The sequence below is a fragment of the Rissa tridactyla genome, chromosome 3, assembly GCF_028500815.1.
Source record: "Rissa tridactyla isolate bRisTri1 chromosome 3, bRisTri1.patW.cur.20221130, whole genome shotgun sequence".
NCBI lineage: Eukaryota > Metazoa > Chordata > Aves > Charadriiformes > Laridae > Rissa > Rissa tridactyla.
This window is the reverse complement of record NC_071468.1, coordinates 647987-673558: the sequence shown is the minus strand read 5'-3', so window position 1 is coordinate 673558 and position 25572 is coordinate 647987. Positions and strand designations below refer to the sequence as shown.

At 46.3% G+C, this 25572-nt stretch overlaps 1 protein-coding gene across 13 annotated transcripts in view; it reads right to left on the bottom strand.

The window, feature by feature from the left end:
* The window catches only part of CCDC85A (coiled-coil domain containing 85A), a 173072-nt gene that overhangs the window by 134660 nt on the left and 12840 nt on the right, over positions 1 to 25572 (bottom strand). For 2 of the 13 annotated variants that reach the window (XM_054194167.1, XM_054194166.1), the window contains exon 3: positions 24868 to 24944. The exons of 9 other annotated variants lie outside the window; for them this stretch is intronic. In XM_054194167.1, coding sequence (XP_054050142.1) covers positions 24907 to 24944 — 38 coding nt within the window. In that variant the 3' untranslated portion in view covers positions 24868 to 24906. Of the gene's footprint in view, positions 1 to 22256; positions 24945 to 25572 lie in introns of those variants that run through there. 2 more of the 13 variants (XR_008465259.1, XM_054194165.1) reach the window with 2 other exon arrangements.

Below are 25572 nucleotides of genomic sequence, written 5' to 3'. Positions count from 1 at the left end.
GACGGACCCGCTCCCCTGCGGTTTGAGGAATCGGTCGTACCCGCCCAGCCTCACCGCCGGTCCCTCTCTCTGTCCCGCACACACCACGCAGGTGGGCCAAGCCGCACGCACGGGGACCCAGAACAGACCCTCACCTTTAAATGCTCCTCTCAAAACGAGAAGGTTTTATTTCTGGGGCCTGTTCCCACCTCCAGAGAGTGGAGCCCTCCACAGCTCGTTTCAAAGAGCGTTCACTCACTGACTTCCCTCCCCGAGAAGAAAGAACTCATGGCATTTTGTTCTAAAGGTTTCTAATTCTGAAAGTGTCATAAATGTCATGAACATTAAGATGTATATTCTCATGACACATATTTCCTGCAATAAAACAGTTCAAACCATGTCCCCATCCTAAAGAGCCGCGATGGGAACTGTATGGGTAAGGTTATTAATGCGCAGGGGTTGAATGAAAATTTGGTCCTGATTTGTTTACTTGAATTATTCAATGCAAGCAGAGGTGTGAAGAGAAGCAATTTTCCCTAAAAATACAGGGCAAGCTCCCTATTCTTTATTCTCTCTCTGGCTTCTGTGTCAGAAAATCATAAAAGCTTTCTAGCTTCCCTGTCAGAAAAAAAAAAAAATAAAAGCTTCTTTAAATTAGAGGAGATGCGAAGGCAGTGACTGAAATGATGGGAGCCTGTCCACGAGGCCGTCCTGGAGGATGTGCTGTCAGTTCAGGATTTGGGTGCAGCTGCGCCAAAGCTGTCAACAATCTGAAAAACTCATCTCGCCCACAGCCACCGTCCCCCCGAAAAACGGGAACGCGGTGGAGACGCGGCTCTTCCCGAGGGTCTGGTCCTGACACAGCTGCCCTTGGAACACCAAGGGATGCTTTCAAGAGACACACATGTGCTCCAACCACAGCGCGCCTCTGCCACCGACATGTACTTATGCTTTCAAGTTCGATTTCAAACAGATTTCGACACCTATAGCAGGATTTAGGTGGAACTCGGATTACTGTACCCAAAACCGTACTCTTTTCTTTCAATGCCCTGCCCTAGGCCCCCTGAGTAGACAGCACGCTGAGGAGCGCGTTCCCCCGGCACGGCACAGAAGAGCGCGTGTTCCCCACAGCAGCACGCTCTGTGCGCGTTGTCCCGCTGCAGTGCGTCCACGGCTCTGCTCCGGCTCTTTCCACTCCCGAACACCTGCACGCAGCTCACTGAAGGCATAACCACTGGATTTTCACCTCAAGTTGTGCAGATGTGATATGGATATGCAGATGTGTTTGCACTTTCCTATACAACTCCTGTATCAGTAATTGCTCCAGGCACTATAAGCGGAGCTCTAGCTTGTGTCAAGCACAGTCCCACTGAAGTGACGGGGAGCCGGCCCCAAGAACAGACCATAACTTGCCGCCGGCAGCGGAAAACACGGACGCGGGTCCCGGGCTGAGGCACGACTTCCTTTGCAAAGCACGGGACCTCTCCACGTCTCTCCTTCCCTCTCGTGGAGGCAAGCGGGTCAGCAAAGGGGCTGCCTCGCGCCGCGTGCCTGCAGACTGCCTGTTCCCACAGAGCTGAGCCCCCGGCACCGAGCCAAGCGCCCGCCACCAGGACAAAGTCCCCAGGGAAGAGCCCAAGCAGAACAGCCTGGCCTTGGCTGGCAGACAAGCAGCGTCCCCGCGAACAGGAACCCTTCCACTAATGGGCGCAGTTATAGCGTAAACGCTGTGCATACCCACCGTAAATGCTGACATCCACTGTAAATCTGCTGTAAATGCTGACAGTGATTTGTTGTTTAATAAATTACGGGTCTGACTTTCAAAGGCAGCCAAGGGCCAGCTCTGTTCCCGCTGAAGCCACCAGGAAACAATATCTCTTGATTTCAGCAGTCGCATGATAAAACTCAAGACTTTTAAAAATTCTTCATTATATGGAGATGTAGAAGCTCACTGAAACAAAATGAGTATATAAAAACGTAAACTGTTTAAACAGTTCTTTCAATTTACATCAGACCAAACTGTGCAGTTTGCAGGTATTTCACATCAAAGCTGCACCAGATGTGAAAGCCAAAAGGAACGTGAGAGAGAGAGAATTGAGATTCATGGCTCTTCTGTTTTTAAATCCAGATACAATGCGTAATGACTGAGCCTTAACCTTGCCCCGAAGTACAATACACGACAGTACACTGTTTCTTACAGAAAAGGTAGCTATATCTTGTGGCAGTAACATGACAAATTTAAATGACATGAATAATTAAGAAGAGATTAATAGATACCTTAAATAAAAAATAAGTTTCATGAAAATAGCATCACATACATGTTTTAAAACCCTTAACCGCAAGGGCAGTAAACAGTAAAGCACTTGCAGGAAATAATTATTACTTTCACAAAACAGTCTACCAGTTTATAATGACTTTACATCAGTAGCTACCATATATCCAGAATTTCAATATAGGGTTTTCTTAAGGGCAGCTCAAAGTAGCTGTTTTTTTACTAAATGTAAGGATCAGATCTTTCATGCCAAGCGCCTTTTACTCAGGGCCCGATCCTGCACCTATGTCCAAAGCTGGCACTAAGAGTACAAAGGTTCTCCCGGGACAGACCCCATTTCCCCAGGAAATCACCATTTATTTCCAAAGCATCTCCCCTTGCAACCACTAGCAGATATAATCCTCGGTACCTAGATATCTCGGTACCTCCAAGAAGCTAGACGCCGTAACATCTGGGTTCAGGAGAAAGGTGTTTCCAAAAGAAGTGCCGGTGGGAAGCAGCTCCTCCGTCAGGCTCCCGCCCCCGTTCAGCACTGACAGGAGAAGGAGCAGAAACCGGTGGCTGCAACCCCCACAGAACTCACAGGACTTCCTTGCCCTCGAGGCAAAGGCAACAGTTGTAAGAATCTCATAAACCGTCATTAGTAAAATACAGCATGCGATCGCCCTCCCCTGCTGGTGCCCCACGCAAAGCTGAGCTCAGAAAACCACTCTGGAGGAGCTCGTACGGCCCAAACGGCAGCTAATGGAATACGAAACCCCCCTGCCAGGACACCGGAGACCTCACGCGGCAGACTCCACCCGAGAGGACGTGTTTCGGTGCTCGAGTTATCAACCTCCAGAAACAGGACTTCAGCATTATGATTTTCACGTCCCCTTGGCTAAGGTGTTTCTCTAAAAAGAAACTACTAAAGAGAGATCTATTACCTGAGGGAGAGATGAAAATTAAGGTTTCGGGGCAAGTAAGTTAAATGCAGAATGTATATGTATTTAAGAGACCCGTTTATTCCGCAGAGTTATATTTCTCCCTGATCTTCCTTTTCTTTTCATGCAATTATATTTAGAATTAATAGGATTTAGAATTATATTTAGAATTACATAGTCAGAACTGTAGAGCTGTGTCCATCTTCTTAAGAAGCTTTCTAAACCAATTTTCTCAAAGATTTCTCAGCCATCTGAACTAGATATGGATTTTACTTCCCATTTTGCAATTTTACAGATATTTGGATTTTTAAAAAAAATAATGCTTAAACAAAATTCAGCTTAAAAAGGGTACCTGCTAATAAGAGAATAACAGCCATTTGCTTAATGGTAGTTGTACAGGCACCACGGTAAGAGATTGCTTACATCTGCAAACAGAAACCATTTATAAAAATTAGCCTTATGCACCACCACACATAAATCTATGGGAAATCAATGCCCATGGTTTCTATTAGGAAGCAGTAACGAGTTATTACTTATCCAAGAAACAAAATAAGCTCTTTTTCTTTTCTCCCTGTGAAATTCTGAAGGCCAGATCCAAAGCCCTTAGCGGTCAGTGGAGCTCCGCGCTGGCTTCTGCGGGCTTTGGACGACACCCTTCGCCTGCCCTTAATCTCGTCAACAAATTCTATTACAGCCTTCAGAGAAAATCCTGCCGTTGTTTTAAGTGTGCCCAATCCACAAGGACAAAGCTTTAATGAGTTTCTAAATTTATATCTTAAGAAGTAAAATAAAACAAAATTAAAAAACCCCGGTGACCCAGAACCCATCCCAAAGCACCTCTCATCCTTTCACAGGCCCCGTGCACGCTCCTGCAGTGACGTCTCCGCACCAGATTTATCCCACGTCCAGGAGCCGAGAGGCAGAAAAGAGGAACGAACTCTGGTGCCCCGCAGAAGGCGGGTTTCACCACATCCCTCAGCAGACAGGCAGGGGCCGCCCGCTGCCACCCCGGGGAACGTCCGCCTCTCCCGCCTGCAGCTGGGCCACAGCAGAGGGCTCAGGGCACGAACTGCGCTTACGCGACTTGGCGTACGACTCGCCAACGGCACGCGCACGCCTCTGCGTGTACGGGAATGCCCGTGCTCGTAGGGAGACACAGAACAGGTGTACGTATGCAAACAGATCTTCACTGCGCTCACCAGCCAGCACAGGTGCAAAGGCAGATCCTGCCTTTCACTGAACACACAATTTCCCCCTCGTTTCGGCAAACGCAGGAAGGGCTTAACGTTCGCCAGAGCTTCCCTCATAAGGGGAACTGTGAGGCAGCGGCAGCGACAGCCCGGGGACACTGGGAAACGTTCGCCACTGGGGCTCCAAGAAAGAGTTAGGGAGAGGTTTGTCAGGGAGGGCTGAGAGGGGGCTGACTGCGCTGAGCCCCTGCCGGGGGGTTCCCGTGTCTGACAGCGCGACGTCAGCTCCCGGGGGGCGAGGCTGGGCCTGGCGAAAACGGGACGTCGAACACGCGAGGGATGGAACGGGCCCCTGGGAACAGTAACAGACGCGTTGCTTCTCCCTGTCCCTCCTTCCCTTGGTTTAATAAAGGGCAGGATATTGTACATCATAAAACGAAAGAGATAAAATTCGTAAGAACTCCTTGCGTTCCACTGAGCTTGTTTATAATTTGGCAGTTCTGTAATTTAAAAGGAATTGAACGGTACTTGCCACGCAGACTTTATCAACCTGAGAACAATAACATCCTAGTCTCTTACCGAGGGTTTATAACACTTCCAGCAAAATGACAAATGAAAGCAAACACCAGCCTTTCACTTGTTCCTAGTCCAGAATTTAAATTCCTTCAAATGACCCAATTCTCTACACTACAGGAAACTGCAAGTCAAAATCATTTACTTAGTTCCTCTTTATTTAATTTTTCATTCAAATTTATTCATTTTAAGGTAAATAAAATAAACCAAAGCCAGTAAGCAGCTAGGGGAGTGGAATATGAGTGGGTGAATTCATCGGAAAAGGAAGGAAATTTACCCTGTTCGTGCTTGCAGAACGTACAGAAAAATATATAAACAATAAACGATGTATTTATCACCACGCTGATGGATATAGCTGCCTGGTGTAGCGCTCTTTGCGCCCCTTTTTTTCTTTTCTCGTTTTCCTAGTGTCTCTGTGGGAAGAACAGCACTCCCCTGTGTTTCCCGTTGCTGGGCACGCTGGGGCTGCTGCGGACTAGCCCACGTGGGCCTACGAGGGTACAGCCGGGAGGGCAAAGACAGAAAGGCGCAGAAGGGCAGCAACCAACCTCTGCTGCAGCAGATCCAAGTACAAACCGACTTCCTTAGTCTCTGCTCTTGAACAGATTTGGATATGGCTCTTAAGGCTTGGCCTGGCGTAAGTCGCAACTCCCTCAGAAAGAGGGGGCCAGGAGAGCAGAGGGCACAGGGCGGGAAGCCGTAACTAGAAGTTATCACGCCTTTCGACTCCGAATGGCGATAAAATAGTCCCCGCTGACGCTTTGACCTTCTCCCACCCAGTGCCAGGCAGAATCCTAGCGAGACCTGCCTTTTGTACAAGCAGAGGGGGTGCGGGCACACAACACCGCAGAGCGCTCCCCGTCACCTCGCTGCGTGACGGTGCTGAGGGGACGCAGCAGCTGAAACCCCAAACCGAGCACCTCTTGTACCGTGCACCTCTACCTTTTTGGTCCTGCAGCTTCTGTCCTGCTTGATCCTGCTGGATACGTAATAGTAACGCCCTTTCTCCCATTTGTGGACGCTGTTGGAGGGCTTCTCCCTCACCCTTGTTCCATGGTGGTATCTATTCAACCTCTTTCCTAACTGTTCAGCAGCGCTTGCACATAAAAATGTGTGTACATCTTTAGAATTCAATCCATATGGTGTTATTTCCGCACATATAGCCTAAACAAAGTTTCTACTTGCAAATTCCCTTAATTATAACTATCCCCGCGCGCTAAAATAAGCCACAGTATTTAATGCTCAGAGACTCCAAAGTCGCAGCACCCTCAGGATGAGCTCCCCCTGAACGCAAGCCACACGATGCTGTGCCTGTACTGCAGCTACGGGCAGACTCTGCGTGGAAGTTCCCCACCAAACGAACACACACCCCCCCGCGCTGAAGTCATCTATTTAAGAAAGAAGTGATGCAAACAACAGAACGGGACTGGGAAAGTATGAAATGAAGCTTCAGCATGAAAGGGTAAATACAGCCTGTAAGTGGCCAAATCAAGCCCCCGTTTGAGCACCAGAGGAACTGCCACGCTGACGTGAGGTCGGACGAGCCTCTCGGCAATTAGTTGGCAATTGGATCGAGATGCCGCAGAGCGACAGGCAAACGCCCCAGCGCAGGCTGGCACAGCGTCCCTGCTCCCTCTGGGTAGGGAACACACCTTGTTCTTTAACGGACAGGAGTAAACGGAATCTCGGAACCTAATTATTGTGGAACACAGTTTGTTCCAGTCGATTATAATGACCCCGGACATTCCCAGTATCCACATTTCAGTCTTTTTGCAATTATTAATACCTTTTAAGTATCAACCACGTCTTTTGGTTGTAAGTTTTATTTATATTTTTAAACAACATGTTCGTTTCTTTCATTCATTTTGAATTTCCTGTTATCGTATTTCCTTACCTCCTACATTTTATGGAAGTGAAATAATGCTTCAATCAGTTTTCCGCAGTTACACATTGCTTATATATTTCCAAATTTTTTCTCCTCCTCTTCTCCTCAGAGATTAAGAATTCTTTTCCAACTGTCCTTCACCAATTTATTCTTTTTTCGTCCCCGAGGCAGAGATGACCAGAACTTCCCCTCTTACTTACAACAAAGCTTACCAAAAATACAGAGGCACGACAACCTTCTCTGTGGCACTGGCAGCCCCACGGGCCCACCTTTGCTTTGTCTAACGAGAGCCGCACATGCCCAGGACCCCCTGCGCAGCACCTGCTTTCGGCTGCAAGGCCAGGATTGACGCTGCTGTCATTTTAGCACTGGAAAAAACGCCTTCGCGATTCCCCGTTCCTGTCAAAGCTCTCCCAGCCGTACAGTACAGCGGTCACGCTGGGGCCACAAACGGTGGCCCGTGGCCTCCTCAGCACCACGAATCCAAGTAACAGGAGACGACTCAGGCCACCAAGGAAAGAATTCGATAAAAATGGAACAGGGATGCTAGCACTGGCAAGACAGGTAACAAGACAGAATATCTTTTTAAAAAATATTTAGGTTGATATAATACGATGACTTTACATCAAATTCTACCAGAACTGGACAAATTTATGATATTCAAGTTGATCTTGAGGAGTTTGTTTTGCTATGGAACACATCTTGAGTAAGTTTGTTTTTCAACGCGTGAGTCACGTATTCAGCAAACACTGTCCACATTGTGGTTTTACTCCCAAAGACATTTGAACCTTTTTCTTAAAAAGTGAGGGAAGGACAAATATTTGAGAACTCCTCTGGGGAAAGCCTTTGTTCAATTGCTACTTTACTGGGATTTTCTTCCTGTACTCAATCACACCTTGGCTGTGAATTCTGCAGATGCTCCCTTTGTTCTCTTTCAAATGTCACTCTCTTTTCACGTCCTAGCCATTTATTTAAAAACAGTTTTTCTTACTTGGTAAAAGGGCACTTGAAGGCATGGCAGCAGCCTAACATTTTCAGTTCCAGTCCTATACTGTGGCAATTTAATCTCATCACTTGCCTCAATGTCCTTTTATTCTTCTTGTTTAGGAAGTTACAGACATGTGGCAGCCGTCACGTAGCGGCAGAAAGAAGCGACATGTGGCATGAGCTTAGAGCAAGCCAAGAAAAATTAACAAGCAAAAGGTAAGGTTTTTCCCTAGAGGAAACAGTGTTAAATATAGTACCGAAGTGTCCCAAATCCGACAGCAGCGCTTTCCACGTGTGTGCATAAGCTATAAATACCTGATTTTCAGTGGCAGACTTTGGTCGAGCCCAGGCGAGGAGGAGCATTTCTCCTCAGCTGAAATGTCAGCACTTTCTGCAATTCCACAGTCAAGTTCGCAAAAGGCAACTAATCACTCGGAGCACGTGCCAGCAAAGAAACCAAAGCCGCTACCATTCACCTGCGAGGTCAGTACCTTGTGGATAGCAGAAACCACGTTCTGTGTGAGTTTGTCAGTATTTATCCCCCCGGTCGCTCCTGCGCTGGTGCAGCAGGAGCCAGTGACCCCGAGGAGCACACAGCTGGGAGCCCTGCTCTCGCCGACCACGGGCCGGCCTGAGGCTGGTGGGCGGCAAAACGCAGAACAATGAAATTAGAGGAAAGGAGATTTAGTTTCTGTAGATACGAAGATATGTGCCACCTTTTCTTTAACATAAGATGTTCCAAGAGAAGGGTAAGGACATCCCGCCAGCAGGGGTATATAGAAGTTAATGTACCCGTACCGGCTAGACGTACTTTCAGGGACAAATCAAAGGCAGAGTGACGCAGACGCTGGTTCACATAAGAGACGGGCCCTGCAGTTTAACCCCCCTGCGGCACCACGGCCAAACCTGTTCTGCAGTGACCAGCTAACCGCGCTCCCACCCACGCCGCGGGGAGGCCCGGCTGCCCCCCAGGCAGAGCCTCTAACACCAGCAACGCTCCCAGCCCACTGGCTGGAAAATGCTGGATAGCCTGCTTTAACCCAGTACCCATGCTTCCGGGCTGACATTTTCCTTTATCTTTCCCAGGAAATACTGAAAAAATCTGTTGTCTTTTAGTAAGCTTTAGTTTTACACCTTTAAGGAACAACACTGAAAATTAATGGCGTTAATGTATAAGCACAATAAAAACAGCAGCTGATAAAGATCTGTGTAAAAATGAAATACAGCCTATTCTTCTTGCAACTTTACACGCAGCTTGCGTTTCTTCCTAAAGCTTCAGAGAAGGCCAGGAAACAGACTATTTATCAGAAAACGATCAAGCTAGAATTTCAAGTCAGGCTAAAAAGATGCCAGCTGAGCTGCTCGCTTGGAAAGAAAAGAACGCATAAAGTATGGTAAGGAGCTTCATCTCCTTAGCTTTGAACCCCAAAGCAGAATGCTCAAGCCCAAAAAAACCTCTACCCACAGTTTAACTCATCTTATTTTTCAAGTTCTGCTGCAGCATTTATCACCTCTGGGTTTGCTACGGGGCCTTCCTTGTACGTCAGACTATAAAACACACCCGTGGCCCTGCTTCGGCCATCAGCTCATTCGAGAGAGCCCACTCGGCGCCACGGCACTAGGGAGACACCCACAAAACTACACTCCTCGCGTAGGCTGCTACAGCAGGGGCAGGCAAGCAAGGCTTGGGGGTCAACTATGCACACCAGGTGCCACGGTAATGGAACAAAGTGGTTAAATAAAAGCAGTGGAAGTTTAAGCAGATGCATGTTATGTACATGGGACTCCTGAAAAGGAATCCAGCACTGGTCTGCTTTCAGACGGGGAGTACGGCCATCACGGTTTGGACGACAGTGACAGAGGAGTTACGCATACACAATGCCTCACTTTGCAACCAGACCTACTGCACAGAGCACAGCTTCAGTGAACTCTAGATCATGAATTACATAGAATGCACTGGCTGAGCTTACCAGTTAAAACTGACTTTTTTATTTTATTAAGCAGTAAGTCAGGGTACGGAAGAAAGATGTGAGAGAAAGTCTTACACATCACTGGGATGGCCACTCTCCAAATCTTTGCAGCTTTCATAAGAGCTGTCATTATTTGATGTAATGTATGAAATAGCTTGAAGATCTGAAAATCTAAGCCAAATTCTTAATCCGTCAGAAGTCTCTTGCACTATGCCACCTTGCATTAGCTAAGGACTTGGCATCTCATCCCTTAAAATTTTACACTTTTACTTGGCACTTTGGATCACCAACGCAAACTGGTACCGGTTCCCTACGGCTGCAGGGGGCTGGCTGGCTGGAGTCATCTTCACGACGTCCTTCTCTCACCACTGCCAAAGGGAAGGAAAGGTTTAATTTTCACAGCTCTTTAGTCAGGAATCATTTTCTTTCCTCCTCACTACAGCGTGTCTTTGCATTTCCTAAAACTCTTTTGGGAAGAAAAGAGGAAGAAAGTGAAAGCAGCAAGATGTATTATTAAGATGTATAAATAAATACATGAAAAAATCTCTGTTTTCCAGCTATTACTAAATTAGATTAAATTAGCTCCTGTAATCAGACCCGCCTCTTATCAGAGAAAGGAGAAGGGACGAAGGGACTGGAGCACCTCCCTTATGAGGAAAGGCTGAAAGAGCTGGGACTCTTTAGCCTGGAGAAGAGAAGGTTGAGGGGGGACCTGATTAATGTTTACAAGTACCTAAAGGGTGGGTTTAAGGAGGACGGAGCCAGGCTCTTTTCAATGGTTCCCAGCGACAGGACAAGGGGCAATGGGCACAAGCTAGAACATAGGAAGTTCCGTTCAAATACACGGAAAAACTTCTTTACAGTGAGGGTGACAGAGCACTGGAACAGGCTGCCCAGGGAGGTTGTGGAGTCCCCTTCTCTGGAGATTTTCAAGACCCGCCTGGATGCAGCCCTGAGGGATGTGCTTTAGGCAATCCTGCTCTAGCAGGGGAGTTGGACTAGATGATCTCTAGAGGTCCCTTCCAACTCTGAAGATTCTGTGATTCCGTGATTCCATGAAGTGGCTGTGAGATAAGAACTGGCCTCAAGAAAAACGTCATCATTATTCCCTTTCCACTCCAAACCCTTAAACATATTCAGTCTTACTCGATTTCATCAGCTTACTGCCTCGGCAAGCGCAAAGGTTCCAAAAATAGTGTCAGCACCAAGACTATTTGCACTGCAACATATTCCCGGACGCTTCCCTTCTGATCTATCCCTTCCGACATGACATCCAGAACATCACTAAAGCTCACTATCAGACTGTGGCACTCAGCATCTGACGCGGCAGCAATTACGGCGTTACTGTGGCTGAACGTCTCTCCCAGAGTAATGCCCACAGACTGGGGCTCTGCGGGAGAGTCTGACTCCAGAAGAGAACACTGATCTTCTCCACCCTGACACAGGACGTGCCTCCAGGTCCTGCACATTCAGCGTAACTCGAAGCAGCCCCGACAGGAATTTCAGCCAGCAGACAAAAGTTCTGGTGTTCTGCAACCTCTACTTAACTTCCAAAGAGCTACTATTTACGTCTTCTACCTAGACAAAAATCACCCTCAGCACATCCCGCTGCTTGCTAGCTTTCTCCCCCTTCCCTGGCTCTAGTACAGAATCTTCACAACTTGACGCCGAATCTGCTCATTGTTGTAACCACTTATTGCGCTATGTGTAAGGAATCCTGCCTATAAACTCTACCTGGTGCTTCTTCTCTTTCCTTCTGCCCTTCAGAGGCTTTATGATTCCCGCTGACACTGCCTACCTGCCATTGCGGTTCCTCTAAGGGAAAGAATATGCAAGAAAAAAAGCCACAAAAACCAAAACTCAGTCAAATCAATTGCCTTACTCATTAATCAGGCAAAGGTTTTGGGGTGCTTCATGTACAAGAGCTCTATTTCTGTTCCATCCAGATTAAGAATCAAAACTTCAACTGCAGCGCGTGCCAGCCTCCGCGGGTGCAGGGGCAATGGGACTTCACGCGCACTAACGGAGTTGTTCCGGATTTGGTTTGGATTTCGAATACCAGACAGACATTTATTCCTTGTTTGCTACATTTTTGCTATTCCTTTGCCATCCAACTGGGAAAAGCTAAAGCGAAGCACATAGTGCAAAGCAGACACGTGGTACAAAGTGCAACATATCCCCGGGTAGGCATCGAATCCAAATTCTGCCTTGGGAGGCCAACATAAAGCTTCTGCAAGTATCCAAGGGAGAGAGAACTTTGTCAAGATTTCAACAAGATCACACAGTAGAAGTGGAATGTTCAAGTTGGCTGAATCGCCAGAAGCAGAAGCTGGAGCGATGCCCGCGCTTCTTGACAACGCGCCACTTGCCGTGACCCGGTGCGTGGCTGCGGCCAGCCTAGCCCTGCGCTGGCGGGCAACCAGACCGGGCTGTCAGTCCTTCATTGCTTCCCATTCCAAGGTGCTAGCCTCTTCCAAGACTCTCTCTCATTCCCTGCTGTCTGACAACACTTTTAGCTTTTTAGAAGTTCTAATTCTAATAATTATTTGTATTCCAAAGAGTAACATTCTTGATGCAGACTCTGTTCTTGGCCAAAGGCTTTTTTACCACCTTTTTTCTACCCAGATGGCCTGTGGAACCATTTTCATTTGGCTAGCATCTCCAAAGAAGGGACACTTTCACCAGCATTGAAATACACGGCATCTTTCTTGTCATATAAAAATGGAGCCCAACCTGCCATCTGTTCAATCTCTCGCATCTAACGCTTGCGGCAAGAGAGAGCTAGTTTGATCATCGCCCAGCTAGACTTTGATGGAGTGATCACAGCATCCTGTCTAAAGGACAGTAACAAACGTTAGCGTCTCTTCTGTTAGCAGCCATAAGGTATTTAAAACCTACGATGAGATTCAGAATCGTGCAAAATTTCCTTTTATAATAATAAAACCCTTTGTCATTATTATTAATTATTTATGTCGTAAAGAAAGGAGTACACCATGGAGACAGAGGGAAACCGCAGCAGAGAACAGTAACCCATACCCTACCATTGGGAGCGAAGGCGAGGCCGAGCGGTCCTGAACGAGTCCATGCCTGAGCACCCGGAGCCGCGCGGCAGACGTGGGCACTCAGTGCCAGGGGCGAGAGCAAACAGATCCCGGCTTTGGCCAGGTTTGTTCCGCGATGTCCAGGCGGCAGCATACAGTCCCGGTGCAGCCACGTTAGGATCATTTCCGAGAGCTAGTGAAGAGCCCACGGAGGTTTGACTTCTGAGGAAGACAAATAAAGCTATTTTTGACCTAAGATGCATTCCTCTAACATAAAAAGATTTTTCCATAACTTCACATTCCAGAAGTCAATAATTGGAAATCATTGTTTTATGACTACCCTGAGCACTAAGTTTAGTGCCCATGTCTGCTGCAACATGCTGCAACCCATGTCTGCTGCAACATCAACATTCGTTCACTTTTTGCCGTTTTTCCAAGGGTGAAGACTGTGGTGCCAACAGCCCTTTAAGGAAACTGCCTCTTTCCTACCTACAGCTGTTCGCCGGGCAGTCCCGCCAGATGTAAGTGTGAACGCCCGAACACTGACCATGCTGATAAATCCACGATGACAGATAACAAAGCAGGGAGCTGCAGAAAGAGTAACCATGACTGAGCTTTCCTAAACTCTGCATTCAGGGGCTCGTTGCCCTGCAGGGCTCGGTATCCGTGATGTCCAGCACTGGCCGCGAGCAGCCCAGAGCCAGAGGGCACGGCAACTGGGGTCTCAGGGAACTGGGGCAGGGGGACTGCAGACTCACCTGACAGTCACTTTGCCAGCCAGGAAAGGCAGAAATCTGGCTTGTATATTTTAAAATTCTTCAGGACTGAATTTTCTGAAGATGCGTGGGGAAACATAAGGGAGACAGCATCTCCAAGAGAGAAAACAGGGCAGAGGAGGAAGCTTTTCCCCAGAATGGGAATGGGCTCTTCTTGACATAGTCCTGGACCAGTTCCATCTCAGCAGGCATTTTTGCTTACAATTAAATATATTTTATCTTCCAAAAATATAACACTGAGGAGTGGCAGGGACACGGGGCAAGGAGGTGATATAACCCAAAAGATGGTTGTGATGAAGAGAAGAAGCAGGCGCCGTGCTGAGAGAAGAGACAGTGGAGCCGCCTCAGGGCTCGCAGCTGACGGGCACGCGGGGCTGTTTGCTCGGAAGCAGCCGCAGCATCGCGCAGCAGTTTCTGACAAGAAGTGAAGGGTAACACGTTCCACCACCAATGTTTGCAGAGAGACCTGTAAAAACTTTACAGCTCTTGGTCTTTGGGACTTCAAATAACAAGTAGAAAGAATCTCCGCTGAATATTTCAGCCTTTACCCTCACAGTATTTACGACCGACTCACAGGATAATGGTTTTTCCATCACTAACACAACTGTGTTCTTTCCAGAGGTTAAAAATCCAGGTAATGACCCTGACTGACCTTGCTCAGCTTACAAATGCTGAGAAGAGCCTTGCTTGCAGCAGTACAGCTTCTTTTCTTTTAAACACAAAGAATTAAATAAAACACCAAGTCTTTGCTCTTGTTAGCTAAGACACTGCTGCGCTCTCCTGACACTCCGGAGCCGCAGGAGAGCCCGTGTACAAAGGAGGATTATGAAACAACCTCTGAACAGAGTCATCAGCTCACCTCATCTCCGGAGGGCAAGGACCAAAGCCACTAAGCACCTGAAAAACTCCGTCTAAGTCCAACATTTAGGAGTCACGGAGGGCGTCAGAGCAAATATCCTGTGTTGCCTGACTCCACGGATTTATGAAGCTTCCACCAGCAGACAGCTACAACCCTGCAGCCTGATGCCACCGAGTTGTTCAGCAGCTGCTCTTTACGCCAGCGAGACTCCAACATGCACGGCTCACCTCCAGGATGCAGTGCCCATCATCAGCTCGTGTGACGTACTCCAGGTTCCCAAAGCGAGAGCTCCAGTCCAGGCTAGCTGCACGCGCTTACGTAGACCCGAGTCGAAGGGACCCACTGAGGAAGCGGCATGGGGATTTTCACGCCCTGCAGCGCAAGAGTCAAACCCACGGCTTGTCGGCACCAGGAGAACCCCCAAGCCCCGTGCCACTGGGTGCCTACTCTCCAGCCCACCCTGCCCCTGCGCATAATTTAAGTCAGTCTCCCGAGAGCTTTAAAGAATGAGACCAGTAATTTGATAAGGATAAGAAACCAGAATAAAGTGAGCTATAAACATCTTTTGCAGCATACACTGCTGCTAGATTAGGTTTGTAAGACATCTCATGGGGAAAAGAGGGGTATTGTTGTGAAAAGCACAAACTTAAAATTTAAAAAAAAAATAACTATTTTTGAGTTTGTTTTTCTAAATTATGTTTATCGATCGTATCAGACTCCATGGGGTACAAGCAAGTGACGACATGAATAATCCACTGAAAATTGCTTCTTTACGTTGGTTCTAGAGTTTTAAAGGTAACGAACCATCAGTCACCAGCACAGGACCACAGCATCCATGTCATGCGTGAAGCAGCACTTTTATCGTGGTAAATTGCGCTGTGTCTTACTAAACGGACTGCAGTCTCTGGCCAGCTGGTAGAATCTGAATAGGCTTTCACATTATATTCCTCAGAGCTCAAAAATAAATCAAAAAGTCTCAGCTTCTTGTATCTTCATGGCTGTTAGAAAATGACCTAACCATTTCAACAACGGCACTACTCAGCGAGCTCGAGCAAGCTCAGCAGTCTGAGGACTGAGAGTTCAAGGAAAGTCATACTAAAGATTAGAAAGTCAATTTAGTCTCCATACAGTCAAGTAGATTTTGTTTATTCTTTTTTTTGTCTTGGGCTGGGGTATGTTTTGAGCGTCAGTGAATTAGTCTATACCAACAGAAAAGCACAGAATCACAGGCAAACAACGTGGCTACCTCCTGTTTCTCTAGAAATCAATGGCAACACTGATACAAGAGGCTCAAACCATGTACGATCCATTTCCCATTCAAATTCATTTCTTCTTCCCACCAAAATGAAATTAAAGCGATTTAAGCATTTTCCAAATCCCTCTGTCCCTTCTCCCCATGGTTTACAGGCCATTCTTTCCCGGAGGAAAAGCAATGTTCCCCTCTGTTTACATTCTAAAGGATGTATTACGTGTGGCCGACTGCCCCGAGGTTTTATTCCAACCCCACCTGTTTCCTTCACTATATATGTATTGATTTTTCATATTTTAACTACAGTGGGAAGCAAAGATTTAGGGAAAGAGTTCACTATCAAATATGAAACATACGTTCCTGTGATAATAAAAATCAAAAGAGAATTCTTGTGTCACCAGTTCTTTGCAGCAAGATAAATTTCCCCTCTCCTCCTGTCATTCAGTTTTTCTTAAAAATCAAAAGGGGGTTGAAGAGGTTGGAAACAGTCCTCTGGAACCGCGTCATCTGCTAACCTACAGCACCCCAACTGCTGCTCCTGGCAGTCGGAATTCTTATTCCTGCTTCAAAGACTCTGCTCTTCGGCAAGAAAACTTCGCCATAAACTTCACGCTGCCATATTAATCAGACAGCACTGTCAATTAAACAGCTGCCAGACGAGGATTAACGAGAGGAACCAGGAGGAATTCCTACATTCCTGCCTCACTCTGAATAACAACACACCACCCGCTATCAAAAATAAATCACGGAAAAGCAAACATTTTAGAAGAGCCTCATCTTGTTAGTGACTGGCAGGTTGGCGTGGGTGCAAGTCAGGCTTCACGGGGACAGACACAGCGATGCTGAAGCTACACAGTCCTGTCAGGTCCGGATGGGATTCCATGTTTCTCAGACAAGCTGCGTTATAGAGAGGGAGAAAACACATGCACCAAAACACCAAAGCAATTCAGCCTGTTTCTTAGCACACTGCACCCAATGTATGAAGGCAGCAACATATAACCCCAAGAGAAACCACCAGAGACGTTGCAGTCAGCAGCTCTCAGAGGACGGCGCTGTGCTTTGCAAGGACAGACGGTGCTCTCGCACCCGACTCTCAGCTGGGTTTGGGTCGTGCAAGGAAACAAGGGCAGACCATTCTTCTTCCTGAGGATTCCGGTCAACAATATCTATGTAACGCTTCTTTTGCAATGCCCAAAGCATAGTTTCCGAACCCAGACTTAATTAAAGCTTACTTACCAACATGGTCTGAAGTTTAAATGAGCGTCAGACTCCCTGAACCACATCATTTCTTCTACCGCCACATTTAACGAAGAATACTTTGCCCTTTTAAAGGCCACATCCTCCAATCAGCAAATGTCGCTTTTGTACTTCAAATGAGGAACAGAGAGAAAAGCTGACAGAAGACCATAGCATCACTTTAGCAGCCAGGTTAGAGCTGTTCGTAAATGACCGCAGTTCAGATACAAGGCTATACAGATTGAAACTGCACCTTCAATGCATTAAGAAGACGGCAACCAAAGCTATTTGCTAAGCTATTTGTTTATTTCGGAGTAACGTGCATTGTCGCTGGCTTACGGATCACTCTCATTATGCTGACGTGCACACCACCACGCTTTCAAGTGGCTCTACAATGCTGAAAGAGCATCTGGGTCTTCCACTGAAAAATCTCCGTAAGGTCCTTCCAGATGGTGGGCTCAACCTCTTTTCCACTTACGCCACGCTGCCGAAACTCTGCAATTCCGCCACTCAATCTTCAGTCAAATCCCATCAGATTTAAGCAAGTGCAATGGGCTTTGCACTTTGAAGAAGGATGGCTGACAAATTCATTTTTAAGAATATAGATTGTTGCAGCAACAAATTATGAAAAGAGAACTTAGCTATTTAATAGCAAAACCGAGAATCCAAATAATTGGATTGCCTCCATTCCTGCCTGCTAATAGTCTAAACCGTGTTTATAAAAGGCAGCAAGACACCATCTCTGCCCCCTATAACTGACAGAGAAACTAGCACTGTAAAGGTTTTAATCTCACCTTAGAGTTTTAGTTGGGCTTCTAATGTAATTGCTTTTTCAACAGCAATAATCATCAAAGGACTCATAGGAATGACTTTCACAAATCGTTGAGATTAATTTAGTTAAAAGTGGATAGAAAACATATTTTGCTTTTTCCTTTTCAAATAGGAAAGCTCAGATTTAATAGCAGAGTTCATCAACTAACACAGACTTTTCACCGATGCCACGGCAGCAATTGTTTGAAAGAATAAATATTTAATAACGAAAGACTTCTGCCTTCCAATACACAGGGGAAGAGCCCTGCTCTACAGAAAGCTCTGGTGACGAGTAGAGGGTGTATAAAAAGAAATTTACATTTCTACACCATTTACCGCTGGGATCGCTAACGTAGCTGCAGTCGTACCTCTCCACTCTCAATCACAAGGGAGGACTTGCAGGAGGCACCCCCAAGTGCTCCAGACACCAGAAGCCATGGGGAGCTCACCGATGCCACGGACGCAAAAATCCCGAGCGCCCACCGCGAGCTGGTCGGGATCAGACTACCACAATGGCTCCACCGGGGTGGGCAGGCACGCTAACAACTGTCCTGCTTTTCACTGAACGCAGAACGAGGGGCTGCTCAGCAGCTGACTAAAAACACTGCACAGCCATTAGCAAAACCCTTCCATTATTCTTTTTAATCACCCACAAAAAAGTGATATAGAAGTGGTCGTTACCTACATCATTTCCTACCGTTTCAAGTTCGGAAATGCTGGAGCTCTGGTTGCCCTTATAATCTAATTCTGCTTTCCTGCACCTCTCTTTTCTGGAAGCAGGGATACTGCTGAAAAACAGTACAAATTCACTGTAATCCAACTTTGGGTAACTGGATTACAACGTCTTCCCTTCTTCAGAGTCCTTCACTTTACAACCTATGCACTCCTTAATACAACTCCGAATCTGCCTAACCTCATCTAGTTTCCTTTTCTCAAAAAGGCCTCAGAGACTGCCTCAGAAACTCTCTTGTGAGCAGCTTTGTCACCTGTGCTCTCTAGGCTGTGACTCAAAGCCCCAGCATCAAACACAGCCTGCTCCCGTTGCAGCTACACCACTGCCTTCCCACCCCAGTGACATGTCCCTGGAGACGGCCGTCAGCCTCTGAGCCCAGTTTCAGGAGTGAGGAGAAATGAGATCCTGTTCAGCTTGTCCTTCTCTTTCCTTCCCGCTTCCAGCAATTGTGCACTTGCTCCTCCGTCTGTAACCCCTGAGGGGAAGAGAGCTCTCTGCTCCGCGCTCCAGGCACCACCGGAGGAGCTGCTCCCGCTCCCCTTTCCTGCGGAATGAAGCAGCTTTGCCCCTCGCGGTGTTTCACAAGGTATGTGGGCTGTTACGAGCTCCGGACTTGGCTCAGTGTTTCCGAAGCAGCAGAGAGGGAGCCTGAGATGCTTCCCCTGCTGCTACAAGCTGCAGAGACCTTCAGTGAGGGCAGGAGCCCGGCCCTGGGGTGGTCGATGAAGGCAGCACCGCAGGGAGAGAAAGGCCAGAGCGATTTTTTGACTGTCCTCAAACCCGGACCGAGAGTCTCCATGTCAAATATCAATCTTACTGAAGGCAGACAGTGGAAGAACAGAACTTCTGAAGGAAATCTTGCAACTTTTCTTTCAAGATCAGAACGTTATGGGCAAAAAGGGACTGCTGCCCGCTTCCCCTGGAATAAATTTCTAAGTCCCAGCTCATATTTTCATGACACTGCTTAAAAAAACAACCTGCTTCTAAAAGCCTGTGAACTCGGTGGGAACACGCAAGCGTGTAAAGTCAGCCACTTGCATCAACAAAAGCAGTATCAAGCCCTAAATGATGTCATTAGCGAGATCAGTATCTCCAACACGACAACACGGCGAGGCATTTTGTTTCCAGAAGCAGCGAGATTGCAGCACACAGGTCCGCACACACGTGCATTTCTCCCGCACAGTACTAAAACCAGCAAGCAGTCATTTATTCTAAGTAGCGAGAGGTGCTTCAGGTGCTGGTTTAACACAGCCTGGCCGTGTTCCTAGAAGGCACGCTTGGAGGTTTGCTGGCAGCTGATCTTTCAACGTCTGCCCAGGTGCATCCTTACGTGCCCTCATGCTGCTGGCTCCCGGATAACGTCGCTGCTGGGAAGCAGCGGGGCAGCACCGGAGCCCGTCACCAGTCTGGCACCAGCCCGGCAGCCCAGAGCATCTCCCGGGGCAGTGGGTAACACGGGCGATGCTCATCACGCTCCTGCCACTCAGCTGCTTGCTTTACGTGGGGAGGACGTCAGTCAGAACCCTTGCTTTCCCACTGCCAGCTAAGAAGAGTGGTTTTACATCTGCAGCATTGCCCGAGAGAAATATTTTTGCTCATTTCTACAGAAGTTTATTTAACAGGCCAATTAGCCTCCTGCTAATCACCTCTCACTCTGGGTAACAGACAGTCTAGCAATGTAGACAAAAGCATACAAAGGTATTCTGGTTATTCTACTCCTCTTAACTTTTCCAGCCATGCCCACCTCTTCTGTCTCAGAAACGTTCTCAGTTTGCCTTCACTGTACACAGACGAACGTCTTGCTATTTTACATTTTTTAATGCATGTTGACAAGTCAAGCTCCACATGGCTCAAGCAGAAGAAACACCACCACTTGGAACGTGTGTTCACTGGACTGAACACAAAACGAGACGTAACCAGTTTCCACGTGAGTATTCTGGGCACTGTATTAGAGATTCCGTCCATGCCTACTGGTTGTCAGTGATATCCCAAGAGTTCGGTTTAAAAAGAAAATTACTATTTTGGCCCTTTCAAAAATATCTGGGAAGTGTTTTGGTAAACTATTTTATTTTTTATGCCATTATCGCTATTACATTTCTTACTAGCCTCTTTGAATTTCTAACTACTTACTGTTCAGTTTTCTTATCCGGGGTTCACAGTTTTGTAATTTCTTGACACACATTCAGTAAAAGTTTACAACGACAAAAATTTGATAATCCCATGCTGGAGTTATAAAATTGGTTAAATATATTAGGAATGTTTTTACAGGAGAAAATTATATGGCTCTGCAGAAAATTTTATGAGCAAAGATATTTAGACAAGTGCTACATCAGAAGTAGCACCATATGTTCCCATACTTCATCATGAAAGACAAAATGCCTGTAAAATGAAAAGCGATGATTTTTTTTCCCAAAAGCTACTGCCCTGAGAACTTAAAAATACGCACTTATTTCAAGTACCAAATAATCAGACCAATCTAATTAGGAAGGAGATAATTAAAAGACTAACAGGTTGCTAAATCATGCTCGGGCCACACGAGCTGGTGTTTGCTCTAGTTTGTAGGTAAGATTAAAATAGTAACAGTAACGATGTCTCTCTAATCTTTGCACGGGTAAGAAACGCTAAATTGCACTCAGACCGCATTTCATCATAAGAAGTGCCATTAAAACCTCCCTACTTGGCCTGGCAGGAAGCTGCTGGAATTGCAGGAACTTTCTGCTCACGACCAGAAACGTTACCGTAGTCCTGTCACCACGTATCACTGACTGGAAACGTTCAGGCTGTCATTTTGGAACGTCAGAGCCCGATTCCCCACTGAGAGTACACTACTGTTGAAGCTTTAAAATCCTGGACTGAATTCTGGCGGGTGCCATCCATAAACATTTTTAGAAATGGCTCTGCTACGGTTACTTAATACAGGAAACCTCCATCTTTTGGCAGAGAGCGAGAACCTCTGCCCAGTCTTCCCTCAAACACAGCCACTGCTTCACAGGACCTCAGGTAAACACTGCAGGCTGCAGTATTGACAGACAGCAGCAGCAGCCACCTACCTGCTGGAAAGGAGTCTACCAGCATGCAGCCACAAAAATGCAAAATACTCTCGTTCCCAAAGCTCCTGCCTCCCACTTCGGCCAAGTCACCCAGACGTCCAGGCTGAGACCTGCCGTGCAGGTTTCTAGCTGCCAAGTACCACTTCCCCCCTTCCCTGGCACATCACAAGGCGCCCCGCTATTGACTGACACGAGGGCCAAACGACCATCTTGCCAAAATATTGCGTTCTCATTTTTTTAGTGTGTAAGAGCGTTCATTTTCAAATTTTATTCTGACGAAAGATGAATACTCCTTTTAATTGTACCAGTTAGCAACCTGAAATCCTCGGCTGACGTCTGACCCTGCCTCCAATTCGCATCAGCATCTTGATTTCCCAAATGAAGACAACTACAGCCACACAACTATTCCGCAGTGCTAAAACCAGGCCATCAGACACAAGACGGAAGAATACAGCCTCCCCTAGCGAAGCGGTCACAGCATTTCACGTCTGCATTCATTGTAAATCACTTTCGCTATGTGCAGGGACACTTGTAAACACCCCTGCAAATACAAAAGGTACATTAACATCTTCTAATGTGCCTGCTGCACACACACAAAAAATAAGTAAAAATAGCTTTGTTCCCCGCTGGCTGGGTTAGCATGATTCAGAAAGGAAGGAAACACTGTCTTAAAAATTGATTTTGAAAGGAAACACATTGAAAATGTTTGCATCGAGCTAATTGTTCATAAAAGTGTTTTCTGGGCACGTGAGTTACCTCAGCCCCAGTTTTTACACCACGCTTGACGTAGAGTAATTTAAGTACAAAGCTGTTAGAAAAGGGGTACGATGCAATGGAATAACCAGGAGCTAAAACTCAGGAAACCTGGATTTAACGTTTAGTCAGTAGCTGATTAATCCTACCCTGTCGTTTGTTTAGCTCGTGGTTCTTCACACAGGAGACGACGATCACGACACTTACTTTGTTGGTAAACTGTTTTGAGCAGTACCGATAAAAAGGCTCTAGGTAATAACCAGGCACAAGGAACGGGTGTAAGAGTTTTCTCAGGTTAACAGCGCATCCGTAGCTCTTCCTACACGCCATGGGCTCAGCTTCACCAAGCCATTTTCTATGGCTTCGTGCAACCGATATCTTGGCTGCACTCACACAGGTAAATCAATGCACGTTCCACACACCGATGCTATCCTGGCCAACGCTGAGGAGATCTCCGGGGCTAGAACTACCACGAGCTAATCCACCTACAGCTGAAAAGCCACGGCTCTCCAGTTGGAGCCGCTTTATCCCTAACAGTCACACAAGACGGGTCCACAAGCCTCTGCAGGCTCGAACTCCACAGTTCGAAGCTGGAGCAAGGAGAGGACTTTCTGATGGCTTTCCGCAGCAACCAACTGAGCAAAAGAAACAGCAGTGTCCTCCTCTCCTCAGCTCCCCTGGCTGGTACCACAGTCCCCACCGCCGAGGTCACAGACTTGCTCTGGACCTCTCAGAAGCTCACGGGACCCACTGAAACACAGGAGCAAGCTTACGCAGCACGAAGCACAGCAAAAGGTTTTGGCCCAACAGAATGGGCCTGAAAAGAATGGACATACAACAACGGTAACCTCCAGAAGACACATAAGTGTTATCAGTCTGACAACCAACATGTTACAGGTTTTCAGTCCTTCCCGCTGCCAGACGTTCATAAATTCAGCAGAGTTTAAACATGCCACAGACAAACAAAACAGATACCACTTAACGGAGCGGTGAAGGAACTGTCTCTCAAAGAACCTTCCCCACCGCGTTTCACCAGATATAACTGGACACAAAAATTAGTACTTAGTAAGCACTGTATCACAGTCACGCCAGCTAGATGAGTAAACCAACTGGCTGGTTTATTCATCATCTAACTAGCACGACTGTTTGCACTCCTGAGGCACCTGAGCACTATGCTGATGGGTAAAAAAAAAAAAACAAAACAAAAAAAACTCAGACACAGCAAGGCTCAGTGTTTAGAATTAAGATGCTTCTGGTTCCCTGGGAAACAGCCTTTCCCAATAAATACAAACATTTCCCAGCATACAAACATTATCTGGATTTTTCTCACTCTGGGCAGTGGAAATCTACTAATCACTTTCATCTTCCCTTACAATCCTTTCCCACAAGCTTCAAGAGCCTCTTGCTTCCTGATGTATTTCTGAGCAGCACTGCAAGACCAAATCCATTAAAATCCAACAAAATTTTGGGGGGTATTAAAAGCACTTAATTAAAAATGTTAAACTTGAGAGCAAGTGTCACCTGACTGCATCTTCACAGTCAACACCCCGTTTCTCCCGTAACAAGCAAAATGAATATCCAAAATTCTCACGCTAGGTTTAAGCGACACGTAGGATTGACATCTAACGTCAGTTAACTGGAAAACACATCCACTAAGTGCACCTCTACCAAACACAAAGCAGACAGAGCCAAGGTTTGCTACATTTGAAGTATAGATCTTTTCATATTGATAAAAATCAACAGATATTTTGCTCTCGAAGCAAACAGAAATTATTTCTCTTTCAAACATTCTTCACTAATCCTTCAAATATCCATTTTCCAAACAGATATCAGAATGAACTCTGGCGATTTTGTTAGTTAAAACAAAAATAAATAAATAAAACCACAATCAAGCAACAGAGGTGGAACAGAATATGTTGCCCAGGAAACTGACTCTTAGCTTCAGCGCCTGAAGTGCGCGTTTCCAGGTGGCAGCTGATAAGCGCCGACTTGTCATTTAAGCACAATACACTTTGTTTAATTTGGATTGTTGTAGAGTTATCATGAAAAAGGGTCAAGCGGGTCCTTTTGTGCTACATCTCTTTTCGGACTTCCCCAAGCATCTTTTCAGTATTCCACGGGTCCGCAACTGGAGGCAATTGCAGTAGTGTGATCGATACAAGGAGTCAGCACCATCCAGCTCATTCCTCACAAAACCAGGACGACGGAGTGACTTGAGAGGATAAAACTCTGAGATCCAAGCCTCCAAGACAGTCTGATCAGTCACTTCCATGCCGTCAGGCAAACCAGTAATTCATTTTTATCAGCCTGCATACAACTTTATAATACGCTCTAAAAGGTTAAGAAATCTTTCCATATTATTACTTTTATAGAGAAGGCAAAATATGCAAATACCAATGCCTTAATGCTGAAGTTAAGGTTTCTTTTAGTATGCTCAGGATGCTTTTTGTCCTCCTAGTTCTCCAAAATATTTGCACATGCTATGGTTGCAAGCTGTCAAAATGGAGCAGCAGTATTGACTGGAGTGCAGAGCAGTATTCCAAAAGCAAGGAATAAATCAAAAATTTCTTAGCACCTGTACCTGGAAGAGACACAGATTCTGGTATCTTCTGCTGTTTAGTTAAGACTGCAGAGCCTTTGGTCTCGGTGGTTGGAGAGCTGGTTAAGAAAAAAAAACATTGTTGGAACGCTTTGCTTTCATTTTTCCTTTATGGACTTAATAATACTGCAAAAAACCTAAAATTTGAGGTTTAATTTCTGGTCACAAAAAATCCTCAAGCGGACAAAAGCAAGCACGATGAATGACAATAACAGACAAACAACTTCATTCAGAGCACTGCACGAGCATGGCTATTTACACATCTTGCTTCTGTCTGGGCATCCAATTTCAGTGCAAGCCAGGTACCCAACAAGGAGTGAAGCGCTCAATACTTTGAAGGATCTAAGCCAATTCTCAGCTCTACCGCACAGCGTTCATACGCTTGTTCTTGATGTATTCAGCTGCCTTCACCAAAAGGGTCTTTTTCTCTCTCATAATCAAACGCTATTTTTAGAGACCCATCTTGATGTTACCAGTAATGTTTTCAGACCACAAAAAATCGTAAGATGGATTTTTAACATCATTAAGATTCATCCACTTTAAAACAAAAATAGACTCAGAGACCAAGAGGGGATGTGGGCCCCCTATCAATGCTTTTCTCCGGGCTTATCTGTACTTCACATCAATGTAAGCTACATGATGATGAATCAGCCCCGTAACCTCTGTAAAAAGCATTTCTATTTTTTC